Source organism: Balaenoptera musculus, chromosome 5 (assembly GCF_009873245.2).
Source record: "Balaenoptera musculus isolate JJ_BM4_2016_0621 chromosome 5, mBalMus1.pri.v3, whole genome shotgun sequence".
Classification (NCBI taxonomy): Eukaryota; Metazoa; Chordata; class Mammalia; order Artiodactyla; family Balaenopteridae; genus Balaenoptera; species Balaenoptera musculus.
This window is the reverse complement of record NC_045789.1, coordinates 3,062,707-3,085,017: the sequence shown is the minus strand read 5'-3', so window position 1 is coordinate 3,085,017 and position 22,311 is coordinate 3,062,707. Positions and strand designations below refer to the sequence as shown.

The following is a 22,311-nucleotide window of genomic DNA, read 5'->3' as shown; positions in this document are numbered from 1 at the left end:
GAAGTCGGCGGGGAGGTGAAGCCTATAAAGCTGCAGGATGGACTGAAGTAAACTGGACACCTGGCTTGAGACCAGGACGTCCTGGCCGAGTTTCGTGCCGTCCACCGCCTTCCTCTGACTCGTGGCCACCTGGACGCTCCACTTGTCCGTGTCTGCAATGATGCACACGGCCTCGGCGATGGGCTCGTCGAGCACAGGGTGCTGCGGGACAGACACAGGGGGTCAACTTTTCACCATGCTTCCGGTGACATCGGCACGTCCAGAAGTTTCTGTGCAGCGTCAGACTCAGGGGCAGAGGTGATGGCGGGAGCCCCGGGAGGCCCGAGCCCTACAGGGACCCGAACTGGGGTGTCATCCCATAGTCATTTAAATGTTAACTTGACAAAACTGCACCCCGTCATTATTTCCTTCCTGCATCCAGGGGGCACACTATAAACGTCACCAAACATTCAGAGGTAAGCAAAACGGCCTGTGATTTCCCTCCATCCCAGGACATTAAAGCCCGTTTCCTTCTGGAAGACTGCACTCTCCTTTTATGCTTTTTATTTTCATTTATTTATTTTTTTCCCACGAGTCTGTGGGATCCTAGTTCCCTGAACTGGGATCGAACCCGGGCCCCCTGCAGTGGAAGCGTGGAGTCTTAACCACTGGACCGCCAGGGAAGTCTCTGCACCCTCCTTTTAAAATGGAGACAGTCAGAATAAGGTGTAGGAGTCTACTGCCATTTTCCCCATCACAAGGTTTGGCTGGGTAGCTTAACAGCCCCTGAAAGGCATAGCTTTAATCACGAGGCAATATTTATTCAGAAACCATGTGCTACACGCATAAATCAACTCCAGGACAACTAAAGTCAGACTGGCCAGGGAGCTGTGTATCGAGATGAGGCCAAAAGGCACAAGTGCGGCTACTGATGAACGTACTTAAAATACCAAATCCTCGGTAACTGGGCAGTGATGGACGGAGCAGGTTAACTAGGAAACTGTGCCACGGGGCCAACGGGGTGAACACTGACGCCGTCCAGGAACACGGCCCACGAGAGGCACGTGAAAAGACGCTCAACATCACTCATCATTAGAGAATGCAAATCAAGATTACAATGAGGTATCACCTCACACTGGTCAGAATGGCCATCATCAAAAAGTCTACAAACGATAAACACTGGAGAAGGTGTGGAGGAAAGGGAACCCCACTGCACTGTTGGTGGGAATGTAAACGGGTACAACCACTATGGAGAACAGTGTGGAGGTTCCTTAAAAAACTAAAAACAGAGCTACCATATGACCCAGCAATCCCACTCCTGGGCATATACCCTGAGAAAACCATAATTCAAAAAGACACATGCAACCCGATGTTCACTGCAGCACTATTTACAATAGCCAAGACATGGAAGCAACCTAAGCGTCCATCGACAGAGGAATGGATAAAGAAGATGTGGCACATATATACAATGGAATATTACTCAGCCATAAAAAAGAATGAAATAATGCCATTTGCAGAAACATGGATGGACCCAGAGATTGTCATACAGAGTGAAGTAAGTGAGACAGAGAAAGACAAATATCGTATGATATCGCTTATATGTGGAATAGAAAAAAATGGTACAAATGAACTTATTTACAAAACAGAAATAGAATCACAGATGTAGAAAACAAACTTATGGCTACCGGGGTGGGGGAAAGGGGGAGGGATACACTGGGAGATTGGGATACATATACACACTGCTATATATAAAATAGGTAACTAATAAGTACCTACTGTACAGCACAGGGAACTCTATTCAATGCTCTGTAATGACCTGTATGAGAAAAGAATCTAAAAAAGAGTGGATCTGTGTATACGTATAACTGATTCACTTTGCTGCACAGCAGAAACACAACTTTGTAAATCAACTATACTCCCAAAAAATTAATTAAAGAAAGGAAAACGGCCTAAAAAATTGAATTTCTCAAAACTGATCACAGTGTAACTGCTTCACCGCCAGCTCCTCTGACACACGTGTTCAGGATCCCACAGGCGAGCAAATCAAGGGCACAACAGGACTGCCCTCCAGCCCCAAACTAGGAGAGAGAAGGGGGTGGGCAGGTACGCAGTGAGATGGAGACAGACGGAACGCACCTCGAAGCCGGCGTCCTCGAGCACAGCTTTCTGACCCGCAGTCACTGAAGGCAAAGCGGGCCTGGCCTCCTGTCACGCGGCTCCTTCCGCTGCCCTGTGGTGGCCCCTCGCGCTAGGTTCGTCCCGATTCCCCTTTGGAGAAGGACCTTTCCCGGGTAAATCCTGGAGGCCCCTCCCTCCGTCACAGGGTGGGAACAGGGCCCAAGCTGGGCCAATCAGACTCTCCCTCCCGGCCGCCTGCCCGGAGCACGCGGCCAGGAGGCCGGGAGCCGCTGGGGTCACCGCGCTCCTGCTCGACAAAAGCCACCACGAATACCCACAGCGATGCTTGGTTCCTGCACTTCCACAGGGGCCTTGTTTCCTGCCGACCCCAAGCCTAATTCTTCGGTCTCCTTACCATTTCTAAGGATCCCTACTATCCCTCCAATGAAGTCCCTTCCGGTTAAATTAACAAGAGTCGGTTTCTGCCGCTTGCAGCAAAGAACCCCCACAGGTACACGACCTTGTCTCGGGTGACCGGGACCTGAGCTTTTTACGACTTAACACTAGTAGTGGGAAGGCCGATGATGGAAACCCAAATGTCTGCTGTCACGCTGTACTTTCAGCAGGTGGTCTGGCTCCCTCGTTTGCGGCTTTTCCACTCAATCTTTGCGCTCTTTCCCACAGATGGGGAAGTGACTGGTGGGCTGAATGAGAACTTTTTTCCTCAACTGTATCCAGGACGGAAACTTTCACGTTTTAGAATATTTTCCCCATTGAAAAGAATAGCAAATCAGGCAAAGTCTAGCGGCCCAACATTTATTTAAGCACAGGTTAAACGTGAGAAATAAAGAACGTGGCAAAGCAGATTCCTGAATTAATGAAGCCCAGTTTCCCAAGGATGGCTCTCATTTTTTAAGACTTGCTCACCAAACAGTCGAAATGCTCACACACACAATGACCCTAAATTCCCACTCCCACCCGCAGGTTTTTGTGACCCCTCAGTCCTACCTTCCTCACACACTCTCCAAAACAGAAAGTAAAGACAGGGCTGCAATGACTTCCCTTTACAAGTTCCTGCAAGTTCTTGCTCAATCCGTGTGTCACAAACTCGCAGCAAGAGGACGATGACTTGCCATCAGTGTACCTGGTCCTTGTGAGCAAAGGAAATGGAAATTTGGAAATTGAAAAGATTTGTATTTTGAGCTCAAGTTCCTTCAATGCTTTGCATTTATCAGAAATTCACAGTGTGCTGGGTATAGCACAAAACAGATCTATACTGAGACCTTTTCTTCAAGGGACTTACGTTCCGAAAGTATATATATAATCATCAAAGACCAGAGGCCAACGTACGTACAGTGAGTGGAATGCATGCCAGTTCCCTTTCACCTGGATTTCAATCACCTCCCTCTAGCAAGGTGTGGTAACAGGACCCAAGCCAGGCCAATCAGATGCTCCTCCCCTGAGATTTCCCTGTGAGCAGGGGGCCCAGGAGGCTGAGAAGGGTTGGGGTAAAAATCTAGCTTTTGTTGGATTAATTGTTTGCAGTAGATAATGTGGGCCCTAGTTTCCAACTCAGCTCAATTTCCGAAATGATCTCCCCAGCATCGTGACAGGGGAGGGAGCAGCGTGTGGGCCCGAGGAAAGCACACAGACAGCAGGTTACGGGGCCCCATAACCACACACAGAGCTCCGCCTTCGCAAGTGAGCCGCAGGCACGAGGGCGGCGAGGCTCACTGGGGAAGCGATGGATGGAAGGCTGCCCAGGTCCCAGTGACCCCAGGAGGCTGCAGGCCCAGGGGCAGTAACAGCAGAGGAGCGACGGAGGAGTTGGCTCAGGTATCTTACGAGGAAGAACGAAATGGGTCAGAAAACTGTGAAAGAAAGAAAGTGCGCGTGAGCCATTTTTAAATCACTGGCGGAAACCTGAGCACAGACTGAAGAAGGCTAGGTCCGAGGGTTGGGACAAACGGACAGGAGGTCGAGAGCCCGTCCCCTGAAGGAGGGGCCGACTCTTCTCTCCCTGGACTCTCAGCTCCTAGCCCGGGACCGGGCCCTCGAGAAAGGGGCCCAGGCCAAGCACAGCGGTGACAAGGCAGGCAAGCACGTGCAGCCCCAACACAGCGCGGTGCCACCACGTGTGCAGGATCCAGGGGCACAGAGAACCACGGAGAGCTGTCAGGGGAGCACTTTAAAAAGGAATCACACAGGGCACGACACTCAGCATCCTGTGACAAACCACAGTGGACAAGAGCACGAAAAAGAACATACGTGTGCAGCTGGGTCACTGTGCTGCACAGAAGAGATGAACACAACGCCGTAAATCAACCCTACTTCAGTGAAACGAAGAAACAAGAATTACACATCCTCGGACTCCTAGATACCTAACACGTAATTCCCTGAACACACCCAACTGCCTCTAAGTACACCATCTAGCAGTTACTCACTTATTTCCTGAAGAACAAACACTTTTAAAAGGAAGATGGAAATAGAGGGAAATGTAAACAGTCAAGAAAAAGAAATGAATCCTGGAGAGAGAGAAAAAATGTAAATAGTCAAGAAAAAGAAATGAATCCTGGAGAGAGAGAAAAGATGTCTATAACTTAGATTAAGTTATAATCTAAGGGGCACCAGGGTGACTGGCTGCCCAGCTCTGATCTGGTTTAAACTTCTCTAAGGTCAGAGAAGCTTAAGTTCTGGTGATTCTGGAGATTTCTGATACATATCTTCCCCAAAGAAACACAACCCCACTAAAGACAGGGCACTTCAACCGTATCATGGTGTGGCTTATTAGTCAATGTCTAAGCTTTTAGAATTTAAAGAACTCCATGATCCAGAAGACCACGCCTGGATTACCACAGGAACACTCACCCACACACGCCCTCTGCCCTGCCTGGTATTCAATGGAAAATTCCTCTTAGAAAAGGCTCTACTTTTTTTTTTTTAATAAATTTATTTATTTTATTTTATTTTTACTTTTGGCTGCATTGGGTCTTTGTTGCTGCACGTGGGCTTTCTCCAGTTGCAGTGAGCGGGGGCTACTCTTTGTTGTGGTCCGCGGACTTCTCATTGTGGTGGCTCCTCTTGTTGTGGAGCACGGGCTCTAGGCGCACGGGCTTCAGTAGTTGTGGCACGTGGGCTCAGTAGTTGTGGCCTGTGGGCTCTAGAGTGCAGGCTCAGTAGTTGTGGCGCACGGGCTTAGTTGCTCTGCGGCATGTGGGATCTTCCCAGACCAGGGCTCGAACCCGTGTCCCCTGCATTGGCAGGCGGATTCTTAACCACTGCACCACCAGGGAAGTCCAAAGGCTCTTTAAGGCATACAGAGAACCACAATAAACAAAGGAAACACTGAATTATATGATGCTTCTTCTTATTACTTTTCCTTATGAGCCGTATCTTAACCGTAGAAGTAATTAATAGTGAAATCTGTCAGGCGGGGGGTCTCTTAAGTTCACGATTTTATCAACTTCACGTACACACCAGGGTACACACAAATACAGACACTTATCAGCAACAACATACATGGTGCGGTGCTTCTGAGAAATCAAGTACTTTAACAAATGCTGTAAAACGTTAAGACTGAATGATTCAAACACCTACTAGAAGCCCAATCCCTCCAGCTCCGTCCTTAGGGCTTGGATCTGATATTTCACCAAGGAGCCAAGGCTCCGAAGCTGGGCGCGACTGGGCTTAACTCTCACCTCCATCACTTACTAGCCCTGGGGCCTCAGTGGCCACTCACCTGGGCCTCAGGGTCTACGTCTGCCAAGTGTGATCGTACTTGGTTGAGAGTGTCTGTGAGAAAAATGAGCGTGGAACACGAAGTGCAGCGCCCACCGCTTGTTGGGGGCCTTCGGCTGCTTCCCTACACCACCACCTCCACGTAACCACGTCCCCCAAACCCTCGCAGCACCACTTCCCTCCCCAACCCGGAACCCTACTCCAGCACGGACACCCCAACGCTTAGGCTCAAACCTGTCTCCTTCCACCCTGGAAGCTCCCGTCTGGGCCCACCGTCACGTGCACACGCTCCCCTCCGGGGCGCCCTCAGGAGAACTCCCTGCTCTGGGCAGGGAGGTGGCCCACCTGTCACTCGGGCTGGGCCCAGAATGTCTTCCAGTTCTTCAGGGGCCCAGCCTGGGTCCCCACGCCCCTGCACCCCTCAACAGGACCCCCCGCGTCCACTGTCTGGCACCGAACCACACTGCCTCAACTTGCTCTGGACTTCACATCTGCTTGTCTACTCAGTGATTTCATAAGTAACTCAAGGAGAGAAATCACGTTTTTCTTCCGTAGTCTCGGAAATGAGCACAACAAAAGGCAAGGCATGTGCTAAATGTCTAACGCGTGCCGGCTCTTCTGAACGATTCTCTATTTCTTTATTTTTAGATTCAATCCAGTTCCTATTAAGTCATCCACACAACTATTAACATACTTCTTTTCCATGTATTGCACTTAAATGACTAACACTTCACATGGTTAACTTTTTCCTTTCTAAAAATTTTTATTGAAATATAGTTGATTTACAATGTTGTACTAGTGTCAGGTATACAGTAAATTGACCCATTTATACATATATATATATATATTTTTTTTTTTTTTCCTTCTCTCCCATTATAGGTTATTACAAGATCTTGAATATAGTTCCCTGTGCTATACAGTAGGTCCCTGTTGCCTATCTATTTTATATACGATAGTATATATATTTTAACCCCAAACTCCTAATTTATCCCTCTCTCCTCCCCTTTGGTAACCATAAGTTTGTTTTTTATGTCTGTGAGTCTATTTCTATTTTGTAAATAAGTTCATCTGTATCATTTTTTTAGATTCCACATATATGATATCATATGGTATTTGTCCTTCTCTGTCTGACTTACTTCACTTAGTATGATAATCTCTAGGTCCGTCCACGTTGCTGCAAATGGCACTAATTCATTCCTTTTTATGGCTGAGTAATATTCCACTGTATACATGTACCACATCTTCTTTGTCCATTCCTCTGTCGATGGACATTTAGGTTGCTCTATGTCTTGCCTATTGTAAATGGTGCTGCAGTGAACATTGGGGTGCATGTATCTTTTCAAATTATGTTTTTCTCCAGATATATTCCCAGGAGTGGGATTGCTGGATCATATGGTAGTTCTATTTTTAGTTTTTTAAGGAACCTCCATACTGTTCTCCATAGTGGCTGCACCAATTTACATTCCCATCAACAGTGTAGGAGGATTCCCTTTTCTCCACACCCTCTCCAGCATTTATTATTTGTAGACTTTTTGATGACGGCCATTCTGACCAGTGTGAGGTGATACCTCATTGTAATTTTGATTTGCCTTTCTCTAATAATTAGCGATGTTGACCATCTTTTCATGTGCTTCTTGGCCATCCGTATGTCTTCTTTGAAGAGATGTCTATTTAGGTCTTCTGCCCATTTTTTGACTGGGTGGTGGTTACCTATTTCTAACTCAAGAGTAGGAAAGTAGCAGCTCCCATGTATGCTTCCTTCAACTACTGATGAGTTCATCAAGCCATTCTTGCCGTGGGTACACAGGATGCAGTCCTGCTCTACAGAGAGGAACGCGAGGACAAGAAGTGCAAGAGCTCATGAAGTATCTCGGCACGTCAGAAAGAGGATCTAGGAACTCATTCAAGTGCTTCTGACTCATAGCTCAATGAACCTGCCAAGCCCTCTACTTTGAAACCCTAGGACCTTGTCAGAGTGGAAATCCCTCGGAAGACAAGATTGCAACAAGTGGGAATGACACTTGCAACATAATGACAAGAGGAGAAAACACGGTCACCTCTATTATGACTTTGCTAAGAAACTTCCCATATTTAGCTGCTGGTACTGCCCAGTACATACTCTAAAAGTCCCTTCGGGACTTCCCTGGTGGTGCAGTGGTTAAGAATCCACCTGCCAATGCAGGGGACACGGGTTCGATCCCTGGTCCGGGAAGATCCCACGTGCCAAAGAGCAATGAAGCCAGTGTGCCACAACTACTGAGCCTGCGCTCTAGAGCCCATGAGCCACAACTACTGAGCCCACGTGCCACAACTACTGAGCCCGCATGCGCGCCTAGAGCCCATGCTCTGCAACAAGAGAAGCCACCCCAATGAGAAGCCCGTGCACTGCAATGAGGAGTAGCCCCCGCTCGCCGCAACTAGAGAAAGCCCACACACAGCAATGAAGACCCAACACAGCCAAAAATAAAAATAAATTAATTAAAAAAAAACCGATCCTTCGTGAATCCTCAAAGATGCCAGCCCACATGTGGATCGCAGGCAACAGGTGTGCAGACGGACGCTGGTACCACAACCAGCTCTAGAATCTGCTCACTGATTACAACAGTGCAGATTCAGCGACCAGGACGAGCCACTGGGTGGCCTCTTTCACACACAAGGGGAGCCGGTGATTTATGACTCAGGTAATGGGAAGAACCTCTCTGTTTCTTTTATTTTCCTCTGAAACATTCTGAATTATAAGATTCTTGGGTATTATCTGAGTGTCAATTTCTTCATCATTTCCTAGAAGATATTTCTGTCAAGTTCTATAACTTTATTAAACTGAACTTGAGTCAGAGAATGTGACAGGACAAAACACCTTTCAAAGAAATCCCCCCCCACCCGTTACGTTATAGTCCCATGACTTAACAACAGCAGCCCTTACATGGCTTCAAGTAAATCCCTGAATTGGTCACAGAGAGAAAATGGACGATCAGTGCCCTGAGGGCCACAGTCTCAGCACCTGCTCTGGGTTAAACGTCCTTGGACCCCGTTTTTATTCTTCTACCTCCGTAGGGGCCAAGCCCCCTCCACGTCCTCGGAACCGAGGATTTAAGCAACCTGAGCCAGTCCACCCACTTCTGGACGGCCGAGGGCGCCTTCAGGACGCGGACACATGTGGATGGCTGGACAGTTTTTATTGAAAACCTGCAGTCTCACATCCGCGCAGAGAACAGGAACCTGATTGCCACTCGCCGTCCTCCAACACTTCCCCAGCCTACAGAGTCATCCAGGCTACTAAACACTAAATGCTCAGCACCTGGGCTCTCCTGACAGCAGTCACAGAGACAGACAGACAGAAGCTCCTGTGGCGGCACAGCCGGCTCTGCCTGTGGTTGGTCTGCAGCCCCTGGGGGGAGCCCGGCCCCCTCGCCCTCTCTCCGCTCATCCCCACTGCAGACGTCACCTCCTCCAGGAAGCCCCCAGGCTGTCCCGTGCCTCCCTGCCCCCCTCCCCCTGCTGTGGGCTCTGCTTTCACTGCTTATGTCTTTAATCACCTGTTGGAGTTCAACCTCCTGAAGGACAGGGGCCATGCCTCCTCTCTGGCTGCTGACAAGCGTCCTTTGTCTTTGATGTCCTGCCGCTCAGCGCGGGTTTGTTTATATCTACCCTACTCGGGAGTCAGTGGGCTCACTTCATCTGAAAGATCGCAGCCATTCTTCCTTCAAATGCTGTTTCTCTTTCCCGCCTTCTGTAGGCGCGATAGAACCTCCTCACTCAAGCCTCCAGGTCTCTTACTTGCTCTTCCGTATTTTTTCAGGTACCTCTGTCTCTGAGCTGCAGTCAAAGCGGTAGTTCTGCATCTGGTCACTCTTTCACGAACTCTCATCCTCTCTGGCTGTATGTAATCTGCTCTGCTCTTTCACCTACCCCCGAGTTTTAATTTCCATGACTGCATTTTTCCATTTCAGCATCTCTCTTCGGTTCTTTTACAAATCTAAATAGTCGTGTATCATAACAGACGGTCTTTTTAAAGATTCCAATTCCTTCTTTTCTCACCGTAACCATTTTAAACGTACCTGCTCAACAGTTACTCTAGACTGAGGAGGGCTAACATCCCTGCCTGTACTGCCCACTCTCCCTCACCCTGACCACGAGCCCACCGTGTTGGAGTCGTTTTGTTTTATGTGCTCTATGCGTCTCTCGGAAACAGGCTCCATGTCAGTCGCTAAAGGCTTCGGAGTTGTGATAAGGTGGAGAAGGAGAGCGAATCGATCATTCTGGACCACGGGCGCTGTTGGGGGGTCCTGGGAGGTTGGGAGGTGAGGGCTTGGGGAAGTCTACAGGCATCGTGAGGGCGTCGGGACCTGGGGCAGCGGGAGCGGGGAGGGTCCGGCTGAGGGGCAGGGTCCAGAGGAAACACCTGACCTTCTGTGTGTCTGTGCCTGCGGACTTGTGGACACAGGGCACAGCCTCAGGGACGCCTTAAATGTCGGGACGGTCACGTGCTGAGGAAGGAAAGAGTTTAAAGTCGAGGAGAGGTGCTCAAGGTCAAAAAGGGTCATCAGAACAAAGTGATGGGAGGATGTGCATGACGCCAAAATACAACGTAAGAAGGCTGGTACACAGATTTTTCTGCAGAGGATGGCACAGACGTCCAAATATTTCGCATGTAATGAAAAACACTGGGGAAAACATCAAAATTAGCCATGCGCCTGATATTTACAAGATGCAAGAGCAATGATGCCTTTGAGATGTATAGTAAGCATTTTATTCTCCTTTAGGTAAAGAAAAAGAACACAAAGGGCCCAAGGCGGCATGTCCCGACACAGAACTCTTCCCCTTTATGCCTTCAAGGCAGACTCTCTGCCACACCTCTCTCCTTTAGAAGGAGGGTCACACTCGGGGCACAGCTGCACCTGCAGGAACACACGCTCCTCCGCCCAGCGCAGGGGGACCGCGCAGCGTCCCCGGGCACCGGGCCAGGCGCTGGACGGAGAGACGCCCGCAGGCCTGGTGGAAGAAAGACACTGGAGGCGCAACCAAGCACCGCGTGCAAAGGGCCTGGGGCGGTTTCAGAGAAGCGGCAACGTTGGGACAGGGCCTGCAAAAGGCACTGGGGCTGCTTCCACAGCGCCTGAGGCAGAGGGAGCGACGCACGTGGCAAGGAGGTGAGAGAGGGGGCGGGCCGTTAGAGGCTGGCACACGGTGTGACCGAGCCGCACGGGAGAGCAGGGCTGCGTGTGTGCGTGTGTATCTGAAACACGTACGGGGGGCAGTTCCAGCCAAGGAGCCCAGATTTCACTCTGCAAAGAGACAGGCCCCTGCGAGAGCAGAAGAGGAACCGACAGACCCCACGTTTGAGAAGGGGCCTCCGGGGCCACGCGCAAGGCTGCAAGGCGGAGGGCAGCGTAGGAGGGGAGGGCTCACCGAGATCTCAGACTGGGGTCTGCGATACCCGGAGATGGGTAGTTTTTTCAGGTATTTTTAAAACCCCCATCTGCAGTAAGAAACGCCTTTTGACGCCGTAACCCAGGGTGCACGCTGGTACAGGTGCAGCCACACGCACAGCCCCCAAGAGCCAGACGGTGCCGAAGGCCCGCGCCCCGCTGCGCACGCCCCCCCGCACCGGGACGGGTTCCGTCTCGCCAGCAGCAGGTCTGCCCGGCACGGGCGCCTGTCGGCTCCTCAGCACTACGGACCTCAGGCCGCTGCTGACTCCGGGCCACCCCCGTGCTGCCCGCGTCGCTAAAGCGATGCCCGTCGGTCGCTGTGACTCCCTGTCCTTGCGTCGGCTCCCTGGCTGACGGTGCCGCGCGGGCGATCGGGCGCTCGCGGCGCGCGTCCCAGCCAAGCCGCCGGCGAAGCTGCTCCGCTGCGCTGCGGCTTTCCGCCTACGTCTGCAGTCAGCCTGTCGCTACTCTTAAAACGAAACGAGAGCGGCTGCCGTATCCAACCGGCACCTCGTTTCGCAGAGTACTCGGAAGACGCCCGAAGGCCTGGCACACAGTTTTTGTTAAAAGAAACACTAATACCTGCTGTTAATTTTGGTCCCGATGAGCCGACCCTGCAGAGCTGGAGCGGCCTGGCCACGCCTCGTGGGGCCACCAGCGGAGGGAAAGCGGCCGCCCTGAGCGCCGGGTGGGTGGGTCCCGCTGCTGTCCCACCCCCCCCAGCGGGAGCGTCTTGGCAAACTCGCTTACAAAGCGCGTGCACGGGTGTCACTGTAACAGCTACCGTCTGTCGGGCGTTCGGTAACGTGCCGGGCGCTGTGTCCAGCACTGGATGCGCATTATCTCACGGTCTTCAAGCAGACCTCTAACCGCCAGTCATTTTCTAGAAAACGAAACTGATGCTGAGACGATTAAAGAATCCTGCGCCAGGCCACGAAGCCGCGAGGGGTGAGCCACGGGTCAATCTCAGGTGTGTCTGCCTTTAGAAGCCAAACTCCTTAACTGCTGGGTTACGTTTTATCTGTTCCTCTAAACACATTTTTCTGAGGCTTAGCGAAGCCAAGGGATTTACCTGACGACCGGCGAACAAGTGGCAGCACAAAGGCATCAGTGTCAAGTCGGTCTCCTCTGCCACCTCCACTGCCCCGTAACTTAATGCCTGCCCCGGCCCCCGTCAGCAGTACCCACAGGCGGACAGGACACGTGAGAAAAGAAGAGAGAAAAAGCTCCTTGACAGTCACAGGTGCAGAGTGAAGCTGCTCTCTCACCCTCTCTCTCCCACCTCACCATTTAAAGCCAAAAGGAAAACAGAAGAAAGAATTCGCATTTAGATGCGGCAGGAAAAGAATGAAACTAAATATGACTTCAGCCTAATTGAAGGCAGCTGTATAATCTACATGTTAGAAGGCAAAGAGACAGTTCCAATGACAGAACAGAGGTGGTATGTGGATTAAACAAGAACACGTGTTTAAATATTTAAAGACCATCAGAATCTTACCACGTGGAAGCCAGTAATAAAAATCAAAATGAGTGAAATAAAGTCGATACATCTTTCTTTCATAAGAGACTAGGGTAAGGAAATGCACAAAAAGAAATTCTTAGTATTGGAAGCTCCGGATGCAATGCCTCAGTGAGAGAAGACACTCCGCAAGCTGGTCCACCAAGGTTACAAAAGTACGCATTTACGTAAGACAGATTTTACAATCCAATCGTGCACAGGCCTAGAGAACAGATCAATAATGTAAATCAATTGCTTTTAAACAGTTACTAAAAACCCTTCTCTACAAACAATTATGAATCTCAAAGCTGGATGAAGTCTGGCATGAACACTAGAAATTATTAACGTCCGAAAAACAGGTTTTCAGAAGCAAATTACAGTAAAGCAATGTATCCCGAGCCCCTCTTCCTCAGCAAGCTGTTATTTCAGCCCTAACTCTGCTCATGTACTTGTTCTTGGGCCTTTGCGTCTTCCTCTGATAACACACTCTAGAATTTAAATAATTACTAGGCTTTAGGGAGCAGTAAATTCAATATAACGCACCCCCCCCAAACCTCCTAATTTACTTTTCCACAAATATTCATCAATGGCAATTTTTATTTAAACTCTGCCACAGAGCAGGGCCCCAGTCTGAGAAGCAGTTTAAATGGAACGCTTACTTCAAAAGCCAAATCCATTAAGAAGAACGTGCCAAAGTGACACGAGAACTCCACTAATGCTAATCAGACACATCCTGAATGCAGTACACTTCTGAACATCGTTTATGCCCCTTCACAGTTTCCTCTTAACACCCAGGCCGGCTGCACGGGGCGTGTCCCCACAATCTGACACCATACAGGCTTTTATGGTCAGCAACTTTCCATCTCTCAGGCTGACTGCATAATCTACAGAGGTGAGAACAGCTGCAGTGTGAAAACACTACTTCTGCAAGGAAGAGAAAATGAGAGATGACACGTCTTTAAGAGTACAAACAGAGGAAACATGGTTTTGTTTTCCTAAATATGAGAATTAGAGAGCTAGATGGTCACCATGAAAACCTAATACACAAACCTCTGAACTTGTCAGCCTATGGAAGACATAAAAAGCGTCGCGTATGGTTTTGCAGATAATAAGGGCAAAACGGGCTATCAGTCGATAGATGCGTGTCCACAGTGGGGCGGGCACTAAACACATGCATGGCCCTAGAACCACTGAGCCTCCACGTGTGGTTCAGCCAACCCCGAAAGAGCGTCGTCCAAGGAGGGTATCTCCTTTCTCCGAGGTCACCGACGTGCGGGCCTCTGAGGTGACAGGCAAGGACACAGTGCTCGTGACAACTATGAAGACAGAATATTAACGGCACTGCTTCCTTCCAGCGCCAGCCTGGGGAGGGTGGCGGCCAAGCACAAAGCAGGGCGGGTCAGGATCGTGGTAGCAACGCCCACACCGGGCGGGCCCCCAGCCTCAGGCCGCCCTCTCCCCATCTCCCTCCCTCCCCGTTCAGGGGGGTGAGCGCATCTGCTTCATCACCGGGCTTTTCCTCCCATTTCACACCAACACCTCCAGTCTGCTTGGCCTGTGCCTGCTGGATGTTTGGTCTTCGCAGAGGAGAAGCTCAAGGTCAAAGGCAGTACGCACTGCCTTCTGTCCAGCCTCGAAAAGGATTTGTTGGGCGAGGAGACAGGTAACTAGCCAAGTTTCAATTTTCCTAATGCGATGAGGACTTTCCCTATTGCCCAAGATACAGTATGTTTCCAACGCAAAACAGCTATTTTTGCACATCTGTCCAAGAGCAGCTCAACTGAAAACAGGCCTGTCAGATCGACATCATTTCCATCGCTGCTCAGGTCCTGTCACGCTGCAGAGAGCGGAGAAGCCCTTAGCAGCAGACAGAAGGCAGTCTTCCAGGAAGACTTGTTAATCTCTGTACAGTCATTCTCATGCAGCCATCAAAGCGAACTTAATGACAAATCAGTTAAAATAAATTACTTCTAGGATCTTGCAAGGAGCGGCCTAAAGGCAAACCATATGTGACATCATTTTGGTCCTCCCCGTGAAGGCACACCATTGTCACCATCTGTGCTGACTGTTCTGTCTGCCCCACCCACCCACCCCCAGATCCACCCTTTGCTCGGGGGGCTCGGGAGGTGACCTCCGTGGGCCCTGGGACCGCGTCTGCATCAGCTGCGACCTTGCCCTGTGGCTTCCGGCTGGGCTCAGCCAACGGGGGCCACCACGAGAGCTCAGAGGCTGCAGGAGAGAGAGGTGGGGTCCCCGGCCCGGCCGTGCTCCTGCAGCCAGGCAGCCCCTCCCTCCCCCACTGCTGCCCGCCCGGTGTGCTCACAGCCTCCAGCTGCCGCTAACTCCCGGCTGGCTCACCAGCCCCGCGGGTCCCTGCAACCCTGCCGGCAGCTCCAGCGACAATCCCTCGATCGCACCCGTGGCCAAGCACACCCCTGGCCGCCCCCCGGCCCGGGCAGCAGCCCGAGGCGCCGGCTGGCATCACTCGCCTGCACTGTGTGGGCCAGGTCGGCCGCCAGGCACTGCTTCAGCTTCTCATCGCTGCTGGTCCCGTGAAGCACCAGGTCCGGCATGTACGTGGGGCAGTAACCCGCCAGGAGGGAGCGGCCGAAGTTTCTCACGTTCGGGCTGCTGATGCTCTGAGACCTAAGGTGACACCGGCCGTCAGAACCCACGCGAAAACGCGCTGCCTTCTGGCACTGCCGCCGGAACAAAGCCCCGGGGACCCAGGTGAGAAGAACGGATTCGGGGCGGTTCGAATCACAAATCCTCCAGGAGGTGGAGGGGAAGTCCGTGTGCGTGGTGAGGGGGCCCTGGCCGAGTCTGGCTTGAGGAACTCAGCACACCTGCTCAGAGCGCAGCCAGGACAGCGGAAGGACAGGAGGAATCTCTAGGTACTGCTTCACGGACCAAGCGTCAACGGACGGAGCCTCAGGAAGAGGGGCTTTTCCTGAGCGCGTCAAGCTGCTCTGACCGGCAGGCGGGAGAGACCCGCAGGATGCCACCCACCACCTCGCAGGCTGCGTGTCCGCGGCCACAGATCTGCCGCGGGGACGACGCAAGATGACACCCCCGCTCCCACCGCCACCGCGCCCCTCAGCGTCCCCCAGCGTCCCCGGGGCTGCAAAGGCACCGCCAGCTCCTGGCTCAGAGCTGCGCTGAGGAAGGGCAGGCCGGTCGGGGGGCACTAACGCTCGGAGAGCAGAACCCTGCCCTGCGGCAGCCCACAGCGGCGGTGCCGGTGGGTGCCGGCTGGACCGACAGCACCTCCCCGGCCTGTCCCCTCCCCGCCACCCGCCCCCCTACCCCCCGCCACGCCGGCCTTACCTGGGCAGCGGCAGCTCCACCTCCGGCGCCCCTTCGGGCCGGTCAGGCTCACTGTCACCGTCACTGCCGGGGCCCAGGTCCGGCGAGGCCGGCGCACACGCGTCGTCGTCACTGTCGCCGAGGGCGCTGTCCGAGCTCTCGTTCCTGGGGAGGCCTCCTTCCGCCCTGAAGCCGGCGGCCACGCACCCGCTCCGCGCAGGCCCGTCCGCGTGCTCCCCGCCCCGACCCCACGGCTTCCCTGGCGCGCGCGCGGGGTCGGCAGGTGCGCACCGGCCGGCAGGTGCGCCGGGCGACTGCGCAGCCTCCTGGGCGGCCCCGGTCCTGACGCCGCGGGCCCCCGCAGATGCCTCGGGGGCCCGGGAGCACCTCGGAGCCCGCCGGTCCCGGGCCTCCCGGGCCGCCTCGGGCCCGGCGGGGGGTCGGCGCGCTGGCTCCGCACACCTGCAGGCCCGCAGCCGCTCCTCCATCGCTTTGGTGCGACTTTCAAAGTCCGAGTCCGGAGACACGGAGCTCCCGATGTGGAAGGTGACCTTCTCCCAGGGTGGCCTGTCCCAGGGACGCCCCTCAGGGCAGGGCCTGGCCGCCGAGCGCTCGGGCCGCTTCTTGGGCATCTCCCCTCCCGGCTCCTCCCCGCCGGCCGGCCCCACGCACGCACCTGCGCCGCTGCGGAGTCTGGCGGAGCCGCCGCGGGGCGCCTCCTTCGTACTCTCGTCGTCCCCGCACGACGCGCCCCGAGGTCTCCGGATGCTGTGGGCCGCGGCGCTCTGCTCCGGGCCCCGGCCTCCTTGTCCGGCGAGTTGGGGACAGAGGTCTCCGGTGTCAGCGTGCGGCCCCTCGGCCGCCGTCGCGGGCAGGCTGGGCGGCAGGAGGGCGGGCTCGCTCCTGACCGTGACCACCACGTACTCGGACTCCTCCACCTCGCCCCTCTCCAGGGCCGTGGTGATGTTGCCGCCGGGCAGCGCCCGCTCGCCCGGCCCCCAGCTCCCGCCCCACGTCAGCTGGTTCTCCTGCAGCTCCGAGCACCGCAGGAAGTAGGTCAGCACATAGAGTATGCGCTGCACCAGATCCTTCTGCTTCCCCAGCACCACCGTGCGCGTCAGTCGCACCGGAGAGCCGATGGCCCCGTAAAGGTCGCCTAGAGGCAAAGTGGACAGAGAGACAAGTTGTCTGGGTGAGCGTGCCAAGGCTATGTCAGCCCGAACAGGAGGAATACAGGTGACCTATTCCCAGGCCAACATCGCTTCTTCACACGCCTGGCTGAGGCACAAGGGTAATTCCTAGAAGGACCATCTTTCAGTTTTCCTCTGCAACGTTAACGTCTGCCTGGAAGGCCTGCCAGGATCAGCCCTGTTCTGGGTGCTCAGGTGCAGTGCCCGTGTGTATCGGGTGCAGTGCACAGAGGGTGCAGTGCTGGCGTATACTGGGTGCAGTGTGGGTGTATACTGGGGGCAGTGCGGTGCCAGTGTACGGAGGGTGCAGTGCTGGCGTATACTGGGGGCAGTGCGGTGCCAGTGCACAGAGGGTGCAGTGCTGGTGTATACTGGGTGCAGTGTGGGTGTATATTGGGGGCAGTGCGGTGCCAGTGTACGGAGGGTGCAGTGCTGGTGTATACTGGGGGCAGTGCAGTGCCAGTGTACGGAGGGTGCAGTGCTGGTGTATACTGGGGGCAGTGCAGTGCCAGTGTATGGAGGGTGCAGTGCTGGTGTATACTGGGGGCAGTGCAGTGCCAGTGTACGGAGGGTGCAGTGCTGGTGTATACTGGGGGCAGTGCAGTGCCAGTGTATGGAGGGTGCAGTGCTGGTGTATACTGGGTGCAGTGCTGGTGTATACTGGGGGCAGTGCAGTGCCAGTGTACAGAGGGTGCAGTGCTGGTGTATACTAGGGGCAGTGCAGTGCCAGTGTACGGAGGGTGCAGTGCTGGTGTATACTGGGGGCAGTGCAGTGCCAGTGTACGGAGGGTGCAGTGCTGGAGTATACTGGGGGCAGTGCAGTGCCAGTGTACGGAGGGTGCAGTGCTGTGTACACAGTCCCTCGAGGTGCTTGCTGGGCCTTTCCAGGCAGCTCTGTGGGCTGGCTGATCCCTTCTCCCCAAGGTAAGGCTAAAGCCAGAGCCCTGAATATGCGACCAAACCAAATAATTTATCTTGGAAACTAGAATGGTGAGATCTTTTTGAAGAATCCCAGGACAAAAGGCCCTGGGGTGAAATTCCGGGATCTCTGAACAGAAAGTGCAAGTGAATCAATTCAAAACGCTTAATGAAATGGTCCGCTCAATACACACAGGCACCAAGAAGAATCAATTTGATTAACAAGAAGAAAATCACTTGCTCATGAATAATGAATCTCATTTTTTTTCTATTACTTCACATGAAAACCCTACTGGAGAAAAATGCCCCATAACTTATATCCTGACACGCTGATTAAAAGCCGGCAAATGCAGCACGAGCATCTGGCTTACAGGTGGAAGCAGAAAGGCAGACGTGTCAGGCTCCTCATCACAAGGGTCTGCCCAGTGCCTATGAAAGTTATCGCATGTGATAAAACCTGCCGGCGACACTGGGTAAGTCGCACCTTCCATATGTTGATAATAGTATTACTGACAAGTACAACAAAAAGCCAACACTGACTGACTGTGCAAGCACAGTGCTGAGTGTTTTGCATGGATCTATCTCATTTACATATCTGTATAAGCAACCCTAAGTCAGAAAGCATGGCAGGAATAATCAGGATGTTGGAATACATCAAAATGTGAAAAGATCCTAAATAAAGGAGAGGAGAGGCATGGTTAGCAGCTATAAATAAGAACTCAGGAAGTTGGACTCCATCCGGCGGGAGGAGGAGAGGCATTTGTTAGACAGGACTAATCACACTGTTAGGTTTAAGACTGAGGGAAAAGGGACAGGACGCATCACAGGTGCCCCCTCTAGAGGGGGTTTCCAGGGTAAGACTCCTGAGAACAGCTAAAGGGCAGGACAGGAGTGATATCACACAATCCTCTCTATAAAAGGACTAGGTGGGGCTTCCCTGGTGGCGCAGTGGTTGAGAATCTGCCTGCCAATGCAGGGGACACGGGTTCGAGCCCTGGTCCGGGAAGATCCCACATGCCACGGAGCAACTAGGCCCGTGAGCCACAACTACTGAGCCTGTGCGTCTGGAGCCTGTGCTCCGCAACAAGAGAGGCCGCGACAATGAGAGGCCCGTGCACTGCGATGAAGAGTGGCCCCCGCTCGCCACAACTAGAGAAAGCCCTCGCACAGAAACGAGGACCCAACACAGCCATAAATAAATTAATTAATTAATTAATTAAAAAAAAAAAAGGGGCTAGGCGAAGGCCTAGTAGAACTTTCTCTCTGAGACTTTTGCAACTGACTGAGAAACCATGTGAGATTTCAGAAAAACGACTCAGAACTGTAGTCTGATGTCAGCACAAGCACCTCTGTTTGAGAAAACTTTCTTGACTAAGAGCGTTACTGTTAACCTCCTGTGATCACATCTGCCCATGGCTGCAGGGTGTCACGGCCACATCAGGAATTCATGACACACTCGTGTTAAATCAGCCCCAGTGTTAATCAAGAAGAAGAGATTTACATACCCAAAATCTGGCAAAAAAAACACTTTGGAAGGTCCACTCAGAATGACAGTTTTTAGCAATGCATTTAACTTTTGGTGTTGTGCATTATAATAACTAAGTCATAAATGGGAAAAAGTAAAAACAAAGAAGGCTATTAAAACACAGTTGACAACAGTTTAACCTGTACGAAGTGGAGAGCTGTGTATGGAAACACTGCTGCTACTTCAGAGCCGAACTCCACAGGACGCATCACTAAGGTAACAGACTTACTGGACCTTGACCTTGAAGGCAACCTTGGAGTCCAGGACTGATGAAGCTACTAATGTTAGAGTGGATGCCTTTGTTTTGCACGGGTATAATTTTACAAAATGAAGAAGAGCTTGCATGATGATGTGAACAGACCTAACGCTCCGAACTGCACACTTAGAAATGGCTGAGGTGATAAATGTTAGGGTCTGTGCCTTTTTTTTAACCACGTAATCTCCCGTATCTCATGACCCCGGGCACAGGGAAAGACAGCTTTATAATCTCTGATACGGTGAGGACGCAGTACCAGGGTTAGAATGAGAGTCTAACTAATTAACACGTGCAGAAAGCGCCCAGAACAGCGCTTGGCTCACGGAGGCAGCTTTCACTACTATTACAACACGGTGTTTCCCGAGATTGCCGTGCTTTTCCCCGGTCTGCCGTTATTTTCTGGAAAATGCTGCCCTTCTACCGACTCCTCAAGTGTGTCTTCCTTGAAGGTCCCCTCCCCCCATGCCCCCCCTCCTGGTGCCTCCCCCGTATCAACATCTGCAACAGCAGTGTCGGTAACAGGGGACTTCACGTACAAGCGGTGGAACTCCCACGGCAGCCATGAGCCATCACCACCCATCTCACAGACGGAGAAACGGAGGCACAGAGGGTCAGGGCGCTTGCCCCGGAGGCTGGGGTCTGGTCCAGCCGCCTGCACACGTCCTCACCCTCTGCACTGCACTGTGTCCCTCGCGGGCTTCTCACCCCAGCGAGGGAGTGATCGGGGCGTTCTGAACACGGCCCTTCTCCCCCACCGGGCAGCAGGCTGCCCAAGGCTGAGCTGCGTGTCACCCGGGCCCTGGGTCCCGCAGAGGGACGGGGCCTGGGGCAGAGCGGACGTGCAGGCCTGACGGGTCACTGCAGACTCGGCCAAGTGACAGGCCCTGGAGCGCGCCTCTCCCATCCCCGAGCCCCGGGCTCGCAAGCGCACGCTGCACGAGCTGCCACGCGGCGTGTCAGGTCCCTGCGCCGGGCCTGAGCACAAAGCTCGGAGGAAGCAGCTGAGGGGGCAACGGAGAGAAAGACAAGGGCTCTGACCTCAGCTCAAACTTAAAAGGCGGCCAAATCCTAGAGCGTGCTACTCTCTTTTTCTCTCTGACTTCCCTCCTATCCGGTCCACCCTCTAGGGCAGTGGTCCTCGGCCAGGGGCTCTCCTGTCCCGCTGGGGACATTCCGCATCGCCGGGAGGCATGTGTCATCCTCACAACTTTGGAAGGGGGGTTTTCACCGGCAGCTGGTGAACAGAGGGCAGTGACGCTGCTGAACATCCGACCGGGCACGGGACGGTCCTCTTCCCCGCTACCCAACAAAGAATTTTCCGGCCCCAATGCCAACGGTGCCGAAGTCAAGGAGCCCCACTGGAGGAGCAGCTGCGGACCGACACGGCTTTCAAGAGCAGAGCAAGGCTCTGGCGGGGGGAGGGGAGGGCGGGGGCTGCTTTACAGGCAGAATCCGTGGGCCAGTCCCCCGCTCCCTGCAGCCCAGCGACAACCGGGGATCGCCGGGCTGGATGGCGGATAGCAACTGAAGAGGCCCCCGTCTTTCCTATTCTGTCCCACATGGCCTCTGAACGGTCGCGCGCGGTACTGACCCAGCTGCGCCCAGAGAGGGTTGTACGGGTGCGTCTTGGCCAGCGTGTTGACCAGCTGAGAGGTGCGTTTCTCGGAGAAGGCTCTGATGGGAGGGTGGTCAACGGGCATGACGGTGGGCACCCAGGCCAGGTGGTAGGTTAAGACTGCGGTCAGCAAGGCAGCAAAAAACCTTGGAGAAACGGGAGAAGACACAACGGGGTGAGTCAATGCAGGAAGAGGCCTGTCGCCTACGGCGCGTACACCAGCCTCGGAAGTGGCATTCAAGGCTCCAGAGCGCCGCTGCTTACTGGTTCTTGTTGATCTGCTCTATCAGGAGCGTAAACTCCTTGAGGAAGCGCTGGCACAGCTGCGTCTTCTCCAAGGTGCTGGACGTCATGGCCAGCCACACGGGCTCGGCTATCCTCGGGACGGAGTACAAGCGCCAGATGGTCCCTCTACAGAAGAGAAGGTACACGGAGCTGTCACAGATGTCACAGCGGATGATCTTTGTGTAAAGGAATCCAGAAGAAAACAGTCACCTGGATCTAGGTAGCCCCTAAGGCATCCAAAGCAGAATGTAAAACAGGGGGGTAAACTAGGACACGATGCACAGGCCAAATCTGACCTTGTTTTTATAAATAAAGTTTTATCGGCACACAGCCATGCTCAATCATCTCCGTGTTATCTGTCGCTGCGTTTGCACGACAGCAAAGCTCAGCAGCCGTGGGGCAGAGACCCTTTACAGGAAAGGTATACTAACCACTGACATAAAATAGTCAT

At 53.3% G+C, this 22,311-nt stretch overlaps 1 protein-coding gene across 5 annotated transcripts in view; it reads right to left on the bottom strand.

Annotated features, from left to right (window-relative positions):
* FNIP2 (folliculin interacting protein 2) overlaps positions 1–22,311 on the bottom strand; it is an 89,915-nt gene that overhangs the window by 8,980 nt on the left and 58,624 nt on the right. For all 5 annotated transcript variants that reach the window (XM_036853282.1, XM_036853277.1, XM_036853276.1 and 2 more), the window contains 5 exons: positions 21,840–21,986; positions 21,552–21,721; positions 16,093–17,227; positions 15,255–15,411; positions 1–201 (listed from right to left, as the gene is read on the bottom strand). In XM_036853282.1, the coding sequence (XP_036709177.1) occupies positions 1–201; positions 15,255–15,411; positions 16,093–17,227; positions 21,552–21,721; positions 21,840–21,986 (1,810 nt within the window). The remainder of the gene's footprint in view (positions 202–15,254; positions 15,412–16,092; positions 17,228–21,551; positions 21,722–21,839; positions 21,987–22,311) is intronic.